Source organism: Chrysochloris asiatica, unplaced genomic scaffold (genome assembly GCF_000296735.1).
Source record: "Chrysochloris asiatica unplaced genomic scaffold, ChrAsi1.0 scaffold00040, whole genome shotgun sequence".
Taxonomy (NCBI): Eukaryota; Metazoa; Chordata; class Mammalia; order Afrosoricida; family Chrysochloridae; genus Chrysochloris; species Chrysochloris asiatica.
Genome location: NW_006408558.1, coordinates 4,613,316 through 4,633,399, shown reverse-complemented (window position 1 = coordinate 4,633,399; position 20,084 = coordinate 4,613,316). Strand labels below are relative to the sequence as shown.

Below are 20,084 nucleotides of genomic sequence, written 5' to 3'. Positions count from 1 at the left end.
GGTTCAGTGGTAGAATGCTCACCTCCACAAGGAAGGTGGAGGTTCCATTATTGACCAATGAACCTCATGCATAGCTACCACATGTCCATCAACAGAGCCTTCCGTGATGCTATGATGCTGAGCAGATTCTGATGAAGCTGTCAGACAAGAGAGGTCTGGCAATCTACTTCAAAAATTGGCCATGAAAACCCTATAGATTTCAGTATAGGTAGCCCCCAGATTATGAGTGAGTTCTGTTCCCTAGTCTGTCTTTAAGTCAAATTTGTATTTGAATCAGAACAGTTAGGTACAGTTCATATCTATTGTCCCTCAAATGTTTGTTTTAGGATAGGTGTATAATACATGTAGCGTGCTTTTCTATGACTAAAAAATATTGAAGAATCACTTTCAGACACACTAACACGTCTTTAACATAATACAATAATAATGGTTTCATAACATCTTGCAAAGTAGTGCCCATTGTATTTACCTTGAATTTTTAATATAATACGCTTTACAGGGGATGGTTCATAACTGTGGGTTGTATGTAAGCCATGAGGACCCGGGAACTGCCTGGAGTCCATCCTACAACTGATCATGGGGATTGTGCAGGGCCTTCACAATGGCTAACAACAAAAACACTCAGGGCAATTCCTAGATAACTGTGGGCTGGTGAATTACCTAATGTCTCTTCTAGCCATAGTGTGTAACTCCCACCAAATAATGTTTCCATTCTGCTCATCCAGGTAAGAGAAAGTGGGAGAAGATACTGGTAGGATGACATGATTCAGCTGTGGATATTAACAGAGTCCACTGTAATTTGTAAACATTTGAAGCTCTAGCATGAGTATAAAATGAACCATCTCAGAAACAGGACCTGGTGGGGAGGGGGGAGCAATCTCACTACCATCAAAGAAGACAAGTCAAGAGCAGGACACATCCTTTGGACCCTGAGATCCCTGTGCATTGAACCTGCTCAATTCAGGGACCAAAAACTGTGAGACCAGAGGAGTAGCAGCAGTAGAACCAAGAAGTAGAGCCGGAGACAGAGCAGTGGCTTTCCAGCCCATGGAGCAAATAAAGCTCAATGACTTTGTAGGAGACTTGCTTGTAAAGAGGGTGCCTCCAGGCACTTCAGGGGAGTGCTAGGTTTGCTGACCCACAGAGCTGGAGCACAGTGCCTTCAGGCTGAGGCTCATGGGAGAGTGGTGTGTCCTGTGGGCATTTATCAGCAGCTGACTGAAAGTGCTGTGCCCTGAACATTTCGGACCCTGAATTATAACCTTTTAACTTTCCTGGTCAACCCATAACTGTGAAGATGTTGTATGAGTTATATGTGGCCATTGCACTGAATTACCAACGCTAGCAGAGTAAGGAACATTGGGGGAGGAATGGTTTCTTGTGACTTTTTGTTTTTCAACAGTCCACCACACTCACTGCCATCAAGTTAATTCTGACTCACAGCCATCCTAGAGAACCAAGTAGAACTGCTCCTTAGGGTTCCTGTAAATCTTTACGGGAGCAGACAACCTCATCATTCTCATACAGAACGGCTGGTGGGTTTGAACCGCTAACTTTATAGTTAACAGCAAGCAAAAGGGGGCTTCAAAAAGTTTGTGGGAAAAATTATTCTGTTTTCATTCCATTTGCTCACAACTTTTTGAAACCCACACATACTAAATATTTTACAGGCATTGATAGTGTAGTTCAAAGAAACATTTTTTTTTTTCCTATTGTTGTTGTTAAGTGCCATCTAGTCGATTCCTACCTATAGCTACCATGTATAGGGTTTCTGAGGAGCCGCTGGTGAGCTTGAACTATGCTACTAGTAAGTATAGCTGGAATTCTGATGTGGCATTGTAGGATAAATGCTGGAGTTCTCACCACCAGGTCAACAGTTCAAACCCACCAGCCACTCCTTGGAAAGTCTATACAGGGTCACTGTGAGTCGGAACTGACTCCACGGCTCTTAACAACAGTAAGTGTAGCTAAAGAACAGCCATCTTTTATATAGTGGCTACTGTTTTTTTTTTAATTTTTTTTCAATCAAGTAAAACATATTTTCTGTCATTAAGTCCAGCCCCTTTGAGAAAAAGCTGGCGTCATGAAATCTTCTCTCAAGTATTCTTATGAAGACTGTAAACTGATAACTAACATTTCTAATACAGTTGACTTAGGGGCTCGTTACTTGTTTTCGATGCTCTCATCATTTTTGACACACACCTCTGTATCATGGCCTTATTTCATTGTGGAGCACCATTGTAGGGTAAAGATGATACTAAATTTTAATGTTACTGTTGGCTGTTTTTAGCCTAAGCATGCCTCATTCTTTAATTCCAGCTTCTTCAGGGACAGAAACACAGAAGTGTGCATAAACTGTCAGGAAAATGGCTGTCTACCCTGGGGACCCAGCATCGCATGCTCTGCCTGTTGTGAATGATGAATCAAAATGGAAAGGTTATCATTTTCATTAGCTAGGAAAGAACAAGACCATACTTTTCTCCAAGTGTAATTACAGTGGTTCACTGGCAACATTACACTGCAGTAATTAGTCTAAAGGTGTATGTGAGGGCAGGCTTTAGCACAGACACTAGAAATATTATTTCAGAGTTTAAGGTCACAGCCTTGTGTTTAACATGTTCCAGGCAGCTTAGGAGAAAGAGGGGGGGATAAAAAAGCTAATTTGAATGGAGCTAAAGAAAGACATTTGACATTTCCCAGAGTCTTGCATTCAGAAACCAGTCAGTTAGAAAAATTGTGTTTTATTATCTACAATAAAATTTTTAAAAAAGAAAGAAAGGAAAAAGAGCTGCAGAAATAGCTTGTCAGAATCTTTTATAGGATACACAGGGATAAAAATTCAAGCTGATGGGGAATGTGAGGTAAATAATTATGAGAGTCTTTCATATGTGTGTTTTCATCGTCATTCTTTTCCTAAAGCAATTGTTAGGATCAACAGAAAACGCAATTTTTAAAAACATTTCAATGGAAGCAAAATAATTTCTCCACCATCTTTTAAGTGTTTTCAAGAAATAAATGTGTATCTTACACAGGCCCTCAAATGTATATCTATCCTTTGTGAATTATTTTTTTAATACTCTGAGCAGTAATATTAAAATACTGAAATTTCTACTACTCGATCCTCCAGAGTAAAAATCAAAATGATGTTATTTTCCAAAGCAATCACTCAGCTTTTCTGTTTGAGTAAGACAAAAGTCAGGGGTGCGGGTGGATTTTAGTAAAGAGAAAAGTAAACTTTACCTAATGTTTATATTTAAAGTCATATATAAATTTAAGAGAAATTCTTTTACTCTTTTAGTCCACGGAGAACTTAAACAAGTAACATTTCTTAACCCGGTTAAAGGATATTAGTACAAATGCCCTAATGTCTTTGTTTAATTTGGGTGATGTCTGCCTGTCTTCAAACAATTCTTTTTTTGTTTCTCTCTTTAAATCCTTATTTAGCCACATAGAATATTGCTGGTTTTACGACATATAGGGAAATAGAGTGCCCTTGAATGAGCATTCAGGCAGTAACCGAATTCTGCTGGAAACCACTGCTTTTTCCATGCAAGTGTGTGTTTTATGTATGTTCTCTGGCCATATGGTTAGAACTGATGTTTCTCACAACTTTAGGCACATAATAACAGCATAAATGGGACACAAACAACAGCTAGCTGAGTATGCAACATGCTGAAAAATGTATCCAAAAATTGCATTTAAAAAAAGATGGCTTTTTTTTTTTTTTTTGGTCACAGATGTTTCTCTGTTCAAGGAAAAGTCAGACTACAGTATTAGATCCATGAAACTGTAAGTTGTCTACAGCAAACAATTAAACAGGAAGCTTCAAGGAGTGAGAATAGTTTAAAGATTTCCTTTTCATCTCTTTACCACCAGGGAGCACATCGCTACATCTTGCTGTACTTCAGTTTCTTTCCTGGGAAATAAGGGGTTTGCTAAGCCCTCTTCAAGTCCTTACATTCATTGTCTATCTAGAGGAATATTGCTTTTATTTTCTTCCTTTGCAGTAAAAAAAGACATAAGAGCTTTTCTCCCATCTTCTCAGCAAGACCTAGGAAATTGCACCAAAACCGTTGTTTCGTTGTTGTTAATTGTTGTCAAATTGATTCTACATCGTGGGGAACCCATGTGTAGCAGAGTAGAAGTATGCTCCCGAGCAATTTCAAGGCTGCGACCTTTCAGCAGCAGATTGCCAGACCTGTAGCCTGAGTTACCTCTGTGTGGGTTAGAACTACCAACCTTTCAGCTAGTTGTCAAGTGCTTAACCACTTGTGCCACTCAGGGACGCCTTTCAATCATTGAAGCCATATTTCCCAACAGCTCTTCGAGATCATCACCTTATCTGTGAAGTCGAGGACGGGTGATTTTATAGGACTATTTTTTCATTCAGTTTTCATGAAATATATTTTTAAGGTAGGATTAAAATGGGCTAAGTGAAGTTCTGCAGATCACAGGAAAAATCACTTTCTCCACTGACACTTGATAATTTGCAAAGTATGCCTAGCAAGTTAAAGCAGGTAACACGACTGGCAGACACATTCAAAAGTCCAGGGTGGTGGTTTGCTGGCAGTTTGAGTCACTTCCAACTCCTGGAGCCCCTCTGTAGGGTTTCTGAGGGTGTAAATCTATGCAAAGCAGAAGGTCTTATCTTTTTCCCTCAGAGCACCTGGTAGATCCAAACTTATGACTTGGTGGTTAGCAGCCCAACTCATAGCCCACTGTGCTACCAGAGTTCCTCTCAAAAGGCCATGTTGTTGTTGTTGTTTAGTATTGTCGATTAGAGTCTGACTCATTCCAAACTGTGTAGGGTTTCCAAGAAGCAACTGTTGAGTTTGAACCGCCAACCTTGTGGTTCAAACTCACCTTGTGATCCAGTGCTTTATCCCACAGTGCCATACCAGGACTCCAAACGTACATAGAGCTGGGTTAAGTAAAGGAAACCACCTTTGAAAGTATGAATTGTCGCTTGCTTCAGATAGTTAGAATCAAGTTCCATATCTGAAAATGTCCTGAAGGTCACAATTGTATAAGCTTTTCTTCCTCGTCTTTTGAAACTGCTTAAATATAGCAATAGAGTTTCTAGCTTTTATACCCAAGTCAAAGAAAATGGTTTTTATTGTTTGCTTATTGGTTTTCATAATTGCTGACTGCTAAACATTGCTGGCCTGTGAAATGAAAAGGCTCCTGGTCTCCATATTTACTGATGCACTTGAGATGTGGTTGTTATTAGGTGCTGTGGAGTGGTTCTGACTTGTAGCGACCCTTTTACCAACAGAATGAAACACTGTCAGGTCCTGTGCCATCCTCACAATCGTTCTGTTTGATCCCACCGTCGTAGTCACTGTGTTAATTAATCCATGCCATTGAGGGTTTTCCTATTTGGTAGTGACCAAGCATGGATGTCCTTCTCCGGGGATTGATCCGTCTTGATAACGTGTCCAAAGTTTGGGAGACAAAGTCTCACCATCCTCACTTCTAAGGAGTGAACTCTGTTCCTTTCAGTTTGTTTTTCTGGCAGCCCGTGGTTAATATTCGATGCCACGATCATAATTCAATTCTTGTTTGATCTTCTTTATTCACTGTCCAGCTTTAGCATGCTTATGAAATTACTGAAAATTCTAAGTTTGGTAAGATGCATCTTAACTTTAAAGTATCATTTTTGCTCTTTAACTTTCAAGAGATCTTTTGCCACAGATTTTCCCAATGCAATATGTCCATTTGGTTTCATGACTGCTACTTCCGTGGGTGTTGATTGTGCATCCAAGTAAAATGAAATCCTTGACAGCTTCCGTCTCTCTCCATTTAGCATGATGCTGCTTATTGGTCCACTTGTGAGTTGTATTCCATACTGAAAGCTGTGGTCTTTGACTTTCATCACAAAGTGCTTCAAGTCCTGTTTGCTTTCAGCAAGCAACGTTGTGTCATCTGAATATTGTAGGTTGTTACCTGCATACCTTTTTCTTCTTTGTATAGTTCAGTTTCTCAGATTATTTGTCAAGCATACAGATTGAATAAGTATGGCGAAAAGACACAACCCTGACATACACCTTTCCTGATTTTAAACCAGACAGTATCCCATTGTTCTGTTTGAGTGACTGCCTCTTGGTCTATGTACAAGTTCCTCATGAGCACAATTAAGTGTTCTGGAATATCCATTTTTTTCAGTGTTATCCAGTTTGCTGTCCATAGAGTCAAATGCCTTTGCACAGTCAACAAGACACGGTAAACGTATTTATGGTATTCTCTGCATTCAGCTAGGATCCACATATATAAAGCATATACATTTTTCATAAACCTTTATATGTACAGTTCTTTATTTAAGCAGTGTTGGGATATATGGTATGCACCTTGTTTAATTTATTTAATAGACTGGAGTACTAAATAATAAAATATTTTGAATAGGAGGTAATGTTCCTAACTGAAGATCCTAAGCTTTAGCATGTTATAGATATTATGTTGTTGTTATGTGCCGTGGAGTTGGTTCCGACTCATAAAAACCCTGCATAGGGTTTCCGAGGCTGTAAGTCTTTACGGGAGCAGAAAGCCTCATCTTTCTCGTGCGGAACAGTTGGTAGTTTCGAACTGTTGTCCGTGAGATCAGCAACTCGATTCAGAACCACTACACTACCAACCAACTATAAATTACATACCTATAAAGAAAAGTCCAAATGAAAAGGGACATCTTTTTTAGAATTGTAAAAAACAAAAAAGATCTTTCTTTGTTGGGAAAATTTTGACAGACTTCTTTAAGGGAACTTGATATTTTTTAGTTACTTGATATTTTTTGAGAAACTAAATTTTTTTCAAAATTGTATATTAAATGCAACAAGAAAACAGCTATAATTTGCAAACTGCTCTAGACTTACATTTACCTTAAGAAAAGAGATAGTCTCCATTTATTTATTTCCTTCATCTGATTTCTGTGAAAACCTAGAGGTGTACCAATCCCCAGTGTCTACATTATCTATCGTGAATGATGACTTAGAATTTGAAAGCTGAAAATCCCTTCATCTACCTCCTCTTCAGGCCGAGTGTCCTTACCCCAACTCCATTCTAGTTCTACCGATGCTCCCATTTGTCAGATGAGGAAAGTGAAGGCCCCAAACCTGTAGAGTCAAGTATCTTTCATCTTTTGTGTCCTCTTTTCCTCCTGTTTAATTTTACCTTCTTTTCCTACTTGTCCAACAAGAAAAGTCATGTTTTCCTTCTCTTCTCCTCAGTCTTCACTTCACTCCTCCACTGAAAAGTCTGTCTCACAAAGATCATCTAAGAGTTCTTGGTTGCCCAGCCTCAGATATCTGCCTGGTGTCCCTCAGTGATAGTTGATGTTTTTGAACAACTCTTCTTCAGATTCCTTTCCCTTGAATTCTTCCCCAGGCATGCTCTGTAGATTCTAACCATTTCTTCTCTGTCCAAATCACTTCTACTTTCTTTCTGCCAGTTGTCAGCTTTCTGGAAGCCATGCTGCCTTGAATTTGCCTTTCCACTCACACCTTAATCATCTCTATGGCACAGCTATATTGTACTACAAGTCACAGAAATTTTATGAAAACCATTATGTTCAATTTTTTGTACATTTTCTGGATTCTGTTTGTTATTCAAACAGCCATTGTGTTACTTTTAAAAATGTCTGTGGCAGACCAGTGATCTAGCTCTGCATTCTTATCACTGGCTTTCACTGTAGGATATTGTTGTTATGTGTCACCTAGTCAGTCCTGATAGAACTATCTAATAGTGTCCCACTGCTATTCATAAGATTTTCCGTGGCTAGACATTGAGAAGTAGTCCACCTCTCCTTTTTTTCTGTCTGTCTTAGTCTAGAAGCTCAGCTGAAACCTGTCCATCCTGGGTATACTCTTGTTGGTGTTGTTAGGTGCCATCGAGTCGGAACCGACTCATAGCAACCTTATGCACAGCAGATTGAAACACTGCCCGGTCCTGGGCCAACCTCACTACTGTTGCCACGCTTGAGTCCATCGATGCTGCCACCAAGCCAATCCATCTCGTTGGGGGTCTTCCTCTTTTTCTCTGACCCTCCACCTTACCAAACATGATATCCTTCTCCAGTGACTGGTCCCTCCTGACAATATGTCTGAAGTATGAGAGACAAAGGTTGGCCATTTTGGCCTCCAAGGAGCATTCTGGCTGCACTTCTTCCAAAACGGATCTATTGGTTCTTTTGGCAGCCCATGGCACTTTCAGTATTCTCATCCGACACCATAACTCAGATGCATGAATTCTTCTTCAGTCTTCCTTATTTACTGTCCAGCTTTCACATGCATATGAGTGTTGATAATTGATCCAAGAAAAATGAAGTCCTTAACAACTTCAATATTTTCTCTATTGATAAGAATGTTGTTTATTGGCCCAGTGGTGAGGATTTTTGTTTTCTTGACATTGAGATGTAATCCATACCTAAGGCTGTGTCCTTTGATCTTCATTAGTAAATGTTTTAAGTCCTCTTCACTTTCTGCAACAAGGTTGTATCATCTGCATATCTCAGGTTGTTAATGAGTCTTCCTCCAATCCTGATGCCATGTTTTCTTCATAGAACCCAGCTTCTCAGATTATTTGCTCAGCATACAGGTTGAATAAGTATAGTGAAATAATACAACCTTGTTGCATACCTTTCTTAATATTAAACCATTCAGTGTCCCCATGTTCTGTTTGAACAACCGCCTCTTGGCCCATGTACAGATTCCTCATGAGCACAATTAAGTGCTCCCGAACACTCTGTTGTTAGCTGCCTGCCATTCATGGCAACCCCATGTGCAACTGAATGAAATGTTGTGTGGTCCTGCACCACCCTCACAATCACACGTCAGACTAGTGGGCTCCATAAGGTTGTCATTGGCTCATTTTTAGAAGTAGATCATCAGGTCTTTCTTCCAAGCCCATCTTAACCCAAAAGTTCCACTGAAATCTGTTCAGCACCACACAAGCCTCCACTGATGGACGGTGGTGGTTACACCTGAGGTGCATTGCCGGGAATCAAATCATGGAAGGCAGGAATCCCACCACTTCCCCCAGAGACATTCTTGATGGTGGTGGTGGTTGTGTGCCGTCAGGTTGGTTCCAACTCGTAGGGTTTCCAAGTCTAGAAGTCTTTATGGAAGTAGAAAGCCTTGTCTTTTTCTCTGTGAGCTTCTGGTAGATTCAAACTGCTGACCTTGTAGCTAGCAGCCCAACATGTACCCCACTACACTACCAGGGCTCCTTGAGACTTTCTTAGGATATGATATGATTACTCGAGTACCCTAAATCTTATCATACAAGAATCTTTCACCACAGTGGGTTGTCGTGTGAGGTAGAAGAGTAGACAATTGGGAAATATAGGGGGAAGGGGCTCATTGAAAAAGGAGATTTGAAGCTTGTCTATGAACACTTAGCTCATAGGTCCCTTTATTGTCACCAACTCAAAGTTGCCTCTCCCTGAGTTCTACCTGGTCTCTGCTCCTCATTAACCTCACTGGTTTTTAAGGTTATTATTTGAAATAGTCAATTCTCTTAATGACTATATTTGACATTCATTTCAACTCACTTCATTTATTTTAAAATATCGAGGAGATAATTTATTATTGGGGGGGTGGGGGTGTGTGTGTGTGTGTGTGTGTGCGTGCGTGCGTGCGTGCGTGTGTGTGTGTGTGTTCAGGTGTTGAGGATTGATTACAGCTGCTTTTGATCAAACCCTAGCCACCTTCCACTCATTTTCATTCTAAGGGCCTCACCAGTGAGACAAGGCCCATGGCTGAAACAACAGAAAGAAAGAGTATCAGCAAGTTACTATACCAAGCAGTTCTCTTGAGACCCTTTGGCAAATAGCAGTTAAATGCTCACCTACAAACAGTTCTCTGATGGTTGACCACAAACTTTGCCCTCTACTGTATAAGCATAGTTAGTCTTTCTGTTAACGCTGTGTGTATATTCTGTTGTCATTATTATTTATCACCTGGTGTGGCGCTGTAGGATAAGCCTGGACCACAAGGGTAGTTTGAACTGCAAGGTCGGCGGTTCAGTCTCACCAGCTGTTCCTCATAGGGTCTCTATGATTCAGAAACAACTCAATGGCTCTTAACAAAACAATATCAGTTATTATCTGCACATGTAATACAACAACCTCAAATGGTAACTATAATGATCTACATTAATTCCAACAAGAGAAAAGAAGCAATATAAGTTTTATTTTAGTGGCTCTCCATTCTCATATTGTCGCTAGATTAATTTCCTGAAAACTTAATGTTAGATGAAGTGTAATTACAGACTTCCTTAAGAATCATTGACAGACACTTATCCTATGTTATAAGCAACTCACACTGTGAAATGTGTGCAAACATTCAACGTTTTCTCCCAGAGGAATATACTTCAGTGGAACCAACATCCACCAGTCTTTTTTTTTTAAATAACAAAGCTACTGAAGCTCAAAAGAGAAAAAGAAGAAGTTTGGTGAACTTTGCCTTAAAACAGATCAACATTCCAGAAATCTTAATTGGTTATCAGTAAGGGAAATCAGTCTTTGATAAAGTATTGTCTCAGAGACCTTAGCAACCTTTGGCTAAGGGATCTACATTTTGAATGAGACAGTAGACGAAATATTTATTTAGGTATTGGCATTGAATAATTGAAAGGGGAGTATTTCTTTATAGCTATATATTTTTGAATTGTTAGGTGGTTTATTTGGTGCAGCTGTGTTTATTCTTCCAAAATGTAGGCTACCTACAGAATATAGAAGCAAACCCCTACAAATGAGAATAGGAATTTCTCTTAAAAAATAAAAATCATCTTGCCAGTATGGTTTAATTGAGGGGAAGCGGCTGAATTTATCAAATAACAAAGCCAGAAATAATTCTGGGCACAATCATTCAATACAGCTGGTTTGCTTATATCAGTCTTTTTGACAACCTTGGTTGTTTTTTTAAAAAAAAGTAGTTGGTATTTTGAATAAATGCTACATTCCACAGTGCAGTCAACTTGGAAAAGACAAAAAATTTTGGAAGTCACATTTCTGTAGCCAACAATTTGGCTGACTTCACTTCATTATTAAAAGTGCACGCTTAGATCATAACTGTTCATTGATCCTCTAGAGTATTGTTTCTGTTGTTAAATGCCGTCAAGTCAGTTCTGACTTATAGTGACGCTGTATAGAGTTTCTGAGGAGCAGGTGGTAGATTTGAACCCAGCCTTGCAGTTCAAACTGATTTGCCGTCCAGTGCTAATCTTACAATGCCACACCAGGACTCCTACAGAGGGCTAAGAATCCCATATTTTTTATTTAATTAATTTTTTTTTTTTTTTAAAGAAAGTGAAATATATAGAGGGTTAAGAGTCCCATATTTTGCCTTCTTCCTCTTTGAAATAAAATAATAAATAAATAAGTATGGGATCATGACAGTTTCAGCCAGGAAAGGACAGTTACCTGTTACAGAGAAACATGTACATAAGTAAATAACTATTGTGAATGAGTAATTTCAGAATCTTATGAAGCATGTGAAAGGTTGAGGTACAAGAGCTTGACTCATGTTTGGAAACATTTCTTTAGTATTTTTTCCGGTCCTCACAATTCAAATTAATGTCTATTACTACTCCTTCATATTGCCAAAATATTTTCATGAATTTGGATTAGAAGCAGCTTGTTCTGGCTTGTTTTTGCAACGTTGTTTTCAGAAACAAAGTGATATTTAGAAAATTTTTGTATGTCTTAGATGCCTTAATTATCTTATGTTGAAGGAGGAAGTAAGATCAAATTCTGTTTTGCAGTGATGACTTCATACTATGCTAATTTTACATGATCACATAATTAATGTCCTTCAGGCAATTTGAATCAGTGATTCATGGGTTTGCTTGTTAAACATTAACAATCTAGAGCCTACTTTAAATCGAAGAGTATATATTGGTCAAGAAATATTTGGGCCAACACTGATGTTAGGTTATTAGATGTTTGCTCTAATCTTGCCTTTTTTCTCCTCTCTTTTCATAGATTGGTGAAAGACAACAAGTGTTAGTAACAGAAGAGTCTTTCGATTCCAAGTTTTATGTTGCACACAACCGATTCTATGAGCAGGTAAGAGATACTCCAGTATACTTGGAATTCTCTAAAATGAGAAAATGATGGGAAAGGAAAGTAATTTCAGTAAAATATTATCTTAAAGGGAGAAGTTTCTAGAATCTTGCAGCATCAGTATTTTATCGCATCAAGTGTGTCAGGTTGATGTGGGTTTTACCTTTTTTAAGTTATTCTACAATGTCTTCTGCACCCTGGGAATGAGAGTATTTATTGTGTTTGGTCCATACTAACCTTTGACAGAACACTTTCGACAGGGAACTGCAAAAAATTCCAAGCCAGATTCAGAAGAGAATAGGAAACGAGGAACAGCATTGTCGACGTCAGATGGATCCTGGCTGAAAGCAGAGTATACCAGAATGATATATGTTTGTGTTTCATTGACTGTGCAAAGGCATTCAACCTTGTGGATCATAACAAATTATGGATAAAATTGTGAAGAATGGTAATTCTAGAACACTTAATTGTGCTCTTGCAGAACCTGTACATAGACTAAGAGGTAGTCATTCAAACAGAACAAGGGGATGCTGCATGGTTTAAAATAAAAAAAGGTGTGTATCAGGATTAGACCCTTTCACCATATTTAATCTATATGCTAAGCAAATAATTTAGAAGCTGGACGATATGAAGAAAGACAGCGCATTAGGATTAGAGGACAACTCATTAATCTGCAGATGACACAACCTTGTTGCTGAAAGCAAAGAGAATTTGAAGCACTTACTGACAAAGACCAAAGAATACAACCTTTAGTATGGATTGCACCTCAATGTTAATAAAACAAAAGTCCTCACAACTGGACCAATAAGCAATATCATAATAAACAGAAAAGATTAATGTTATCAAAGATTTCATTTTAGTTGAACCCACAATCAACTCCCATGAAAGCAGTCAAGAAATCAAATGACATATTACATTGTACAGATCAGCTACAAAAGACCTATTTAAAGTGTTAAAGAGCAAAAATCATCACTTAGAGAAGACTAAGGTGCGCCTGATCCAAGCCTTGATATTTTTAGATGCCTCATATGCATGCAAAAACCAATAATGAATGGGAAGACTGAAGAAGAATTGATGGCTTTGAATTATGGTATTGGTGAAGAATATTGAATACTAAGTGTTGTTATTCAATTAGAAAAATGAGTCGTAGATCATGGAATGTCAGAAGAACAACTTAATTTGTCTTGTGTGTAGCCCAGAATGCTCCTTAAGAAGGGAGGATGGTGAGATCATCTCACATTGTTTGAACATGTTATCAAAAGGGACCAGACCCTGGAAAAGGGCATCATACTCAGTAAAGTAGAAGGTCATTGAAAACGAGAAAGACCCTCAGTAGGATGGATTGACATGGTGGCTGAAACACAGTGGTCAAACAGAGCAACCCCCTTGAGGATTGTACAAGACAGGGTGGTGTTTTCCTTTCATTGTATGTAGGATTGCTGTGAATTGGAAATGACTTGATGGCACCTGACGACAACAACAATTTTTGACAGGACTAGTTTGGGGATTTATAACCATACAGTTAACACTTTCAAAATTCCCAGGCCCTGGATAAGTGAGGAGAAACATCCTGCTCAGAAGATAGGAATGTTATCTGCATGAAAAACAGAGTGAAAAGGCAGATTGGTGTTTTTATTGTTGAGTATTTTTGTCAGTTTGTTTCTTATTCCTTTATTTTTTAATTTTTTAATTTTAAATTTCTACATTGATAAAAATGCTGGGGACAGAGCAAAAGATTCTATCTACCCCTTATACTTAGCTCACATTGTGTGAACAGCGTTGGGGGCCAGTGTGAAGGTCAAACCAGAGTTCACTTTGAGAGTGCCCTGGGGCCTCCCCATTTACTGTTCTTCCCTCCTTGCTCTTGTAAGCTAGCCTGCTTTGTTTTACATGGTGCCAGAGTTCTGTTTCAGCATTTAGGATTCTACTTCTTCCGGTGGTAAAGCAATCCAAACGAGATTAAAAAAAAAAAAAATACCCAGAATGCCTTCTTCAGAAGCATAACCCTGGCATGCTTTGGAGACAGGACACATAGGCTCCCATTTTTCATAGTGCCTTCCAGGCAAATGGATTTCCTTTTTATATTAAAAACAAAACCAACAACAACAAAAAAACTCTTATCAGATAAGAAGTGATTTTTTTGTTCCTATGGGTCATGATTGCAGTAAGAATACTGGAAGATTCTTAAGGACAGTGTGGGCAAGTGGAGGAAGGGCTGGATGGGCAAGAGAAGCAGTCTGCCCTTGTCAGGAACGGGGCAGCAGGAGGTGACCAGGCCTCCAGCATTTATGTTCCATGTAGAAATTTTTCAAATTGGCAACAGGCCTTCAGGAAACACTGGAGGGCCTTACAAAGCCCAGAGTAAACATGCCCTGCACAGTACCTAATAGAGACCACATCTGAGTCGGATTCTCCATGTTTCACGTTTGAGCTAAGTCTCTTCACCGTTTTCTGTCTCATTAGAATGCTCTAGAGGGCCATTTTCCTATCCAGGCCGACCCTCTGCTCAGCCCTGGGGAGGAGCTTGATTGCATTTTGGTTGCCTTTTCCCTCTCCTTTCTCTTGCCATCTGGGTTTTTGCCTCAGCAGGGAACTTTCTTTCCCTTCATTTTAAAGGCAATGGCATGCCTCATTAGCTGTTTCCTCCAATTTAAAGCAGTTGGGCTTTTTCTAATTATTAAAACCGGAGGGGGAAAAACACTGAGCCCTTCATTCAGATCAAGGCAGCCGATCAAGGAGGGTGATTTCCCCCTGAAATAGCACCAAATCTCTCAGGAATAGTTTCCTTCAGAGATTTTTTTTTAAATTATAAAAATGGATTTAAAAGCGCTTTCATGGCCTGATACGAAACTCCTTTAGGTCATTTACTTGCCACAGGTGACTTGCCATTCAGAGGCCTCTTCTCCTGAATTCTGATGAAGCAGTGGATTCTGGTCCTACAAGTCAAACTCAGAAAGACCAAGATCCAACTGTGCCTCCGACAGAAGTTGGCTATGTCTCTCATCTGACTCTTCCTTTTTTTGGTTCTCTACAAGTAAGCATATCAAAGATTTCACTGGAATTCTTTTTCTAAGTAAGATGAGTTCCAGAAGTGAAGATTGTATCATCTAGGTATCAAAGTATTGCTGCATTACAATCAGTCTATTTATTTTGGATCCTAACTTGGGAAGATTGGCAAATTGCTATAGTACTAAAATAGAAATGTGAGGGAGACATATTGCATACAAACTACCTATAAGTCCCACAGGAGGGGAAACATTTGCTTGAGGTAAACAAGAGCTTTTATCAGTAATCACTAGTGGGGAAAAAAAGAACATGTGACAGTTTCCTCTGAACTAACCAAAGTAAAGTACCCTTCAGAGTAGCTGAGTGTAATTGGAGGTAGGCTCCCAGGAGTAACAAACCTTGCATTTTATAAGAAAGGTAAAGGATTGTATGGCTACCACTCATTAAAGAAGTCATTTAGCTTCCAACACCAATGTTGAGCATGTTGAAAAGATCGCTTTGAAACGTTCTCCCGCCCTTGTCCAACATGAGTTCCTGTATGTGTGCGCATGCACACATATACAGACACAAGTATGCAGGCCTAGATTTGAAGCATCTATTCAAACCATTACTCTAACAGCTAGTTTGGAAGGTATTAAAAGTATAAGGCTTTCATCAGCGCTGTCTCCATTTTCTTCATTGCATGGGACAGTCAAGAGCAGAATATCAAAGGCCTGTCCAGAAGTGTCTGGCTGATTGCTAGGGATTTCCCAGGTCTGCCATCCACATGTCCTAGGACAGCAGGCATCCTGCAGTGAAAAAGCAATGTCTTGCCACCTCTTGTTGCTAGTGTCGTCAAGTTGATTCCAAGTCATAGAGACCCTGTACAGGGTTTCTGCGGAGTGGCTGGTAGTGCTATTGGACAAGGTCAGTGGTTCAAACTCACCAGTAGCTCCTCAGAAAGCCTATGCTGGGTCACTATGAGTCGGAGCCAAGTTGACGGCACTTAACAACAACAAAATCAACATTTATAAAGTACAACATCATAACCCACTGCCATCAAGTTGATTCCGACTCATCGTGACCCTGTGTAGGGTTTTTGAGACTAAATCTTTATGGGAGCAAACAGCTTCATCATTTTCCTTTGGAGTGGTTGATGGGTTTGAACCGCCAACCATTGTGGTTAGCAGTCTGACACCTTACCCACAGTGCCACCAGAGTTTCTTAATTGTCACAACCAAGAGGAGCTTAAATGACAACTAAATGTAATGTCGTATCCTAGATGGACTCCCAAGAAGAAAAAGGATGTTTGAGCCAGGTAATCTGAAATAAAGTATAGACTTTAGTTAATAATGATGTATTGATTTTGGTTCATTAATTATGACCAATGAACCACGCTAAAGTATAATGTTAATAGTAGGGAACAGAATGTCCAAATACATACAACTTTTCTGTACTGTCTTTGTAACAACAGTTCTGTAAACCTAAAATTGTTCTAAAATAAAATATTAAAAAAAAAACAAAAACTAATATATGCCTTCTGATGATTTTTTTTTTAAAGGTATTGGTACCGAAGAACCCCTCCTTCATGGGAAAAATGGTCGAAGTGGACATTTATGAATCAGGAAAGCATTTTATGAAAGGGCAGCCAGTATCAGACGCCAAAGTCTATGCACCATCCATCAGCAAACCATTAGCAAAGGGAGAAGTCTCCGGCTTAACAGAGGTGAGCAAAAGATGTTTTCTTCTCTAGCCTGCCAGTGAAACAGCAGCTGGCAAAGGAAGCCCAGTGCTTCCAGACCATGCTTCTGTTATCGTTTATAGTTCCCTCTTTATGTATGCATGAGGCTCTAATCCTTTCTGACAGACTGCAATCTGAATTAGAAAGATGCATTTTTTATTTGCTGATGCCTATAGCTTTGCTTCCCTGCCTGCAAAGGGAATATGCTGTTTCTGGTTCCAGGCTATAAGCAGAGGGCAAAAGCCATTATTTGCAGGTGAAAGATTTAACACCCAAGATGATCTGATCCAGTATGTTTCTGTGTCAGTAGATCCTGAGTGGAAGGGGGCAAGGAACAGGTTTTCTTCCTTCCTGAAACTGTTTATAATACAGTAAAACCCTCCAGTTGATTGGGCACAAAAACCATATCAGTATAGGTAGTTAATAGGGTGCCTTTTTCTAGGGTGTTAGCTGCATATCTGCTTTAGTCATGTGGAGTGAAAATTAAACTTTTTTCTTTCTTTCTATAAAAAAGTAACCTGACCCCTATTTTATACCTTGGTAAATATGGCTGTTTGCCAAGCTCTCTCTTACATTTCATTGAGCTACAGCTGTAAAAGCTGATGGAGTGTGAAATGAAAATGTGTATCACATTTCTAAGCATCATTTGATGTCCTTTCTCTAACACAATTGTTAAGTGCTCCAAAAAAGAAAGAAAAGAAAAAAGTATATAATAACAAATGACTTACAGAAAGAAAAAAGAACACTGAGATTTACTCAGCCAGGTAATTCCAAAATGGCTTTAATTTATATATTTCCACTAAAATTAAATGGCAAGAGCATGTTAATTAAAACAAAGGACATATAGCTCTTCTTTGGCAATAGTGACAAATTTGGCAGTAGTGAGTTATTGTGATGAACTCTTGTATCCAAACATAGACGGCACCTAGTTGAACTTAACATGCCCACTGCCACTGAGCCCATCTGGACTCACTGTGACTCCAGCAGGCACAGTTGAACTGTTCCCTAGAGCTTAGACCTTAAGCCTTTCCGGAAGGGAACAGACAGCTTCATCTTTCTCCTGCAGAGCCGCTGCTGCTGCTAGTGGTAACAGTGTACTGTGGAGTTGTGTGACCCTGTACAGGGTTTCTAAGGCTGTACATCTTTATAGGAGCAGAAAGCCTTATCTGCCTCCTGCAGAATGGCTGGTAGTTTCAAACTGATGACCTTGAGGTTAGCAGCCGACTCGTAGCCACTATGCTAGCAGAGTGGCTAGTAGGTTTAAACCACTAATCTTTCAGTTAGCAGCCCAATGCTTAACCAACCTTTTCAGCAGGGCTCCAGGCATTAAAAGTATGGGGACGGAGGGGAGGAACTGTATGTAACTGCCTGCCTGAGAATGGAATGGGATAGATCAGCCTTTTGCAGAAATAGCAAAATGCATCTGCCAAATGCATCTTCTACCTCTCACCAGCGAGCTCTAGAACTCAATAAGTACCAACATTAAATTTTTGCTTTTTTTTTTTTTTTTTAAATGTTAGGGGTTGGGATGGAAGGTCAGTGAGGAACAATACAATCCAGCATTTAAATTATATTCCTATATTGATTTTTAGTATGTTGGCTAATCCTTGAGACATTTTTAAGGAAGGTGGCTTATTTTTCTTTTTTATTGTTCTGCGTAGCATGCTTTATAAAGATTGATTTTATATTGCCACAGTATAAAGGATTTTCAGTAGTAGGCAAATTATGATTTCAAAGATACTGTCTGAAATTGAAAGCCTTCGTATATGAGTATTGCAAAGGGTGACTTACTGACAAATCACCATTCCCAGTTACCATCCAACCACCTCCAACCCCATGTATGTCAGAGTGTCACTGCCACCCATGAGGTTTATAACAGTTGATTTTCCAGAATTGGCTAGATGGGCCTGAGCCTCCAACCTCTTGATTAGAAGTTGTGTGTATTAACTATCAACAGTTACACCACCCAGGAACCCCAAAATCATTACTAACATAAAAATATGGTAAAGTGTTATTTTATTAGTTCCTTAACTGTGGTATTACTTAAAAAAAAAAGAGCAGCCTTGTTTTAATTTGGTGGGAGCTTAGTTAGCAGTAATATCAACCTGGAGTCCTGATGTAGTACAGTAGGATAAGCCCTGAACTACTAACCACAAGGTTGGTGGTTCAAACCCACCAGCTGCTCCTTGGAAACCCTATACAGGATCACTTTGAGTCGGAACTGATTTGATGGCACTTAGCACCAACCATATTATTAGCTTAGCCTTTTCTTAGCCTCTTCAACTCTTCCCTCCCTCCATCTCATCTGTTGTTATAGTTAGATGCCATCAAGTCAATTCTGATGCACAACTGAACGAAATGCTGCTGAGTCGTGTGCCATCTGCACCGTTGTTGTTCATGTTTGAGCCATGGTTGATGTTACTGTGTCAGTCCATCTTGTAGGGATCCTCCTCCTTTTTGGTGACACTCCACTTTACCAAGTACGATGTCCTTCTCCAGGACTGATCCATCCGAACAACATGTCCACAGTGCAAGAGAAGTCTTGCCATCTTCCCTTCTAAGGAACATTTTGGCTATACTCCTTCCAAGACCAATTTGTTTGTTTTTCTGGCAGTCAAATGGTACTTTCAATGTTCTTCTCCAACACAATTCAAATGCATAGATTTTTCTGCAATCTTCCTTATTCGTTGTCCAATTTTCACATGCATATGAAGTGAATGAAAATATTATAGCTTGATTCAGGTACACCTTAGTCCTTAAAGTGCTCCTTAATAATTTAAACAGGTCTTTTGCAACACATTTGCCTAATGAATTACATTGTTTGATTTCTTGACTGCTGCCTCCTTTAGTGTTGGTTATGGGTCCAAGCAAAATGAATTTTTTGGCAACTTCAGTCTTTTTCTAACATTGAACCATCCTTGCATCCCTTTTATGAAACCCACTTTGTCATGATGTATTATTTTTTTGATGTGCTGCTAGATGCTGTTGGCTAGGATTTTGTTGAGAATTTTTGTGTCTATAATTTTCTTTCTTAGTGATATCCTTCCCTGGTTTTGGTATGAGGGTTATGCTTGTTTCATAAAAAGTTGTAGGAAGTCCACCCTCTTCTATATTCTGGAATAATTTGAGTAGAATTGGTGATAGCTCTTCCCTGAATCTTTGGTAGAACTCACCAGTGAAGCCCTCTGGACCTGTACTTCTTTTGGTTGGGAGTTTTTGATGACCTGATCAATTTCTTCCTTTGTTATAGGTCTGTTCATGTTTTCTATTTCACTGTGCGTAAGTTTAGGTAGGTCATGTTTT

At 39.2% G+C, this 20,084-nt stretch overlaps 1 protein-coding gene across 1 annotated transcript in view; it reads left to right on the top strand.

The window, feature by feature from the left end:
* The window catches only part of CDKAL1 (CDK5 regulatory subunit associated protein 1-like 1), a 980,453-nt gene that overhangs the window by 910,500 nt on the left and 49,869 nt on the right, over positions 1–20,084 (top strand). Inside the window, exons 13-14 of the mRNA XM_006860787.1 lie at positions 11,975–12,058; positions 16,602–16,766. Coding sequence (XP_006860849.1) covers positions 11,975–12,058; positions 16,602–16,766 — 249 coding nt within the window. The remainder of the gene's footprint in view (positions 1–11,974; positions 12,059–16,601; positions 16,767–20,084) is intronic.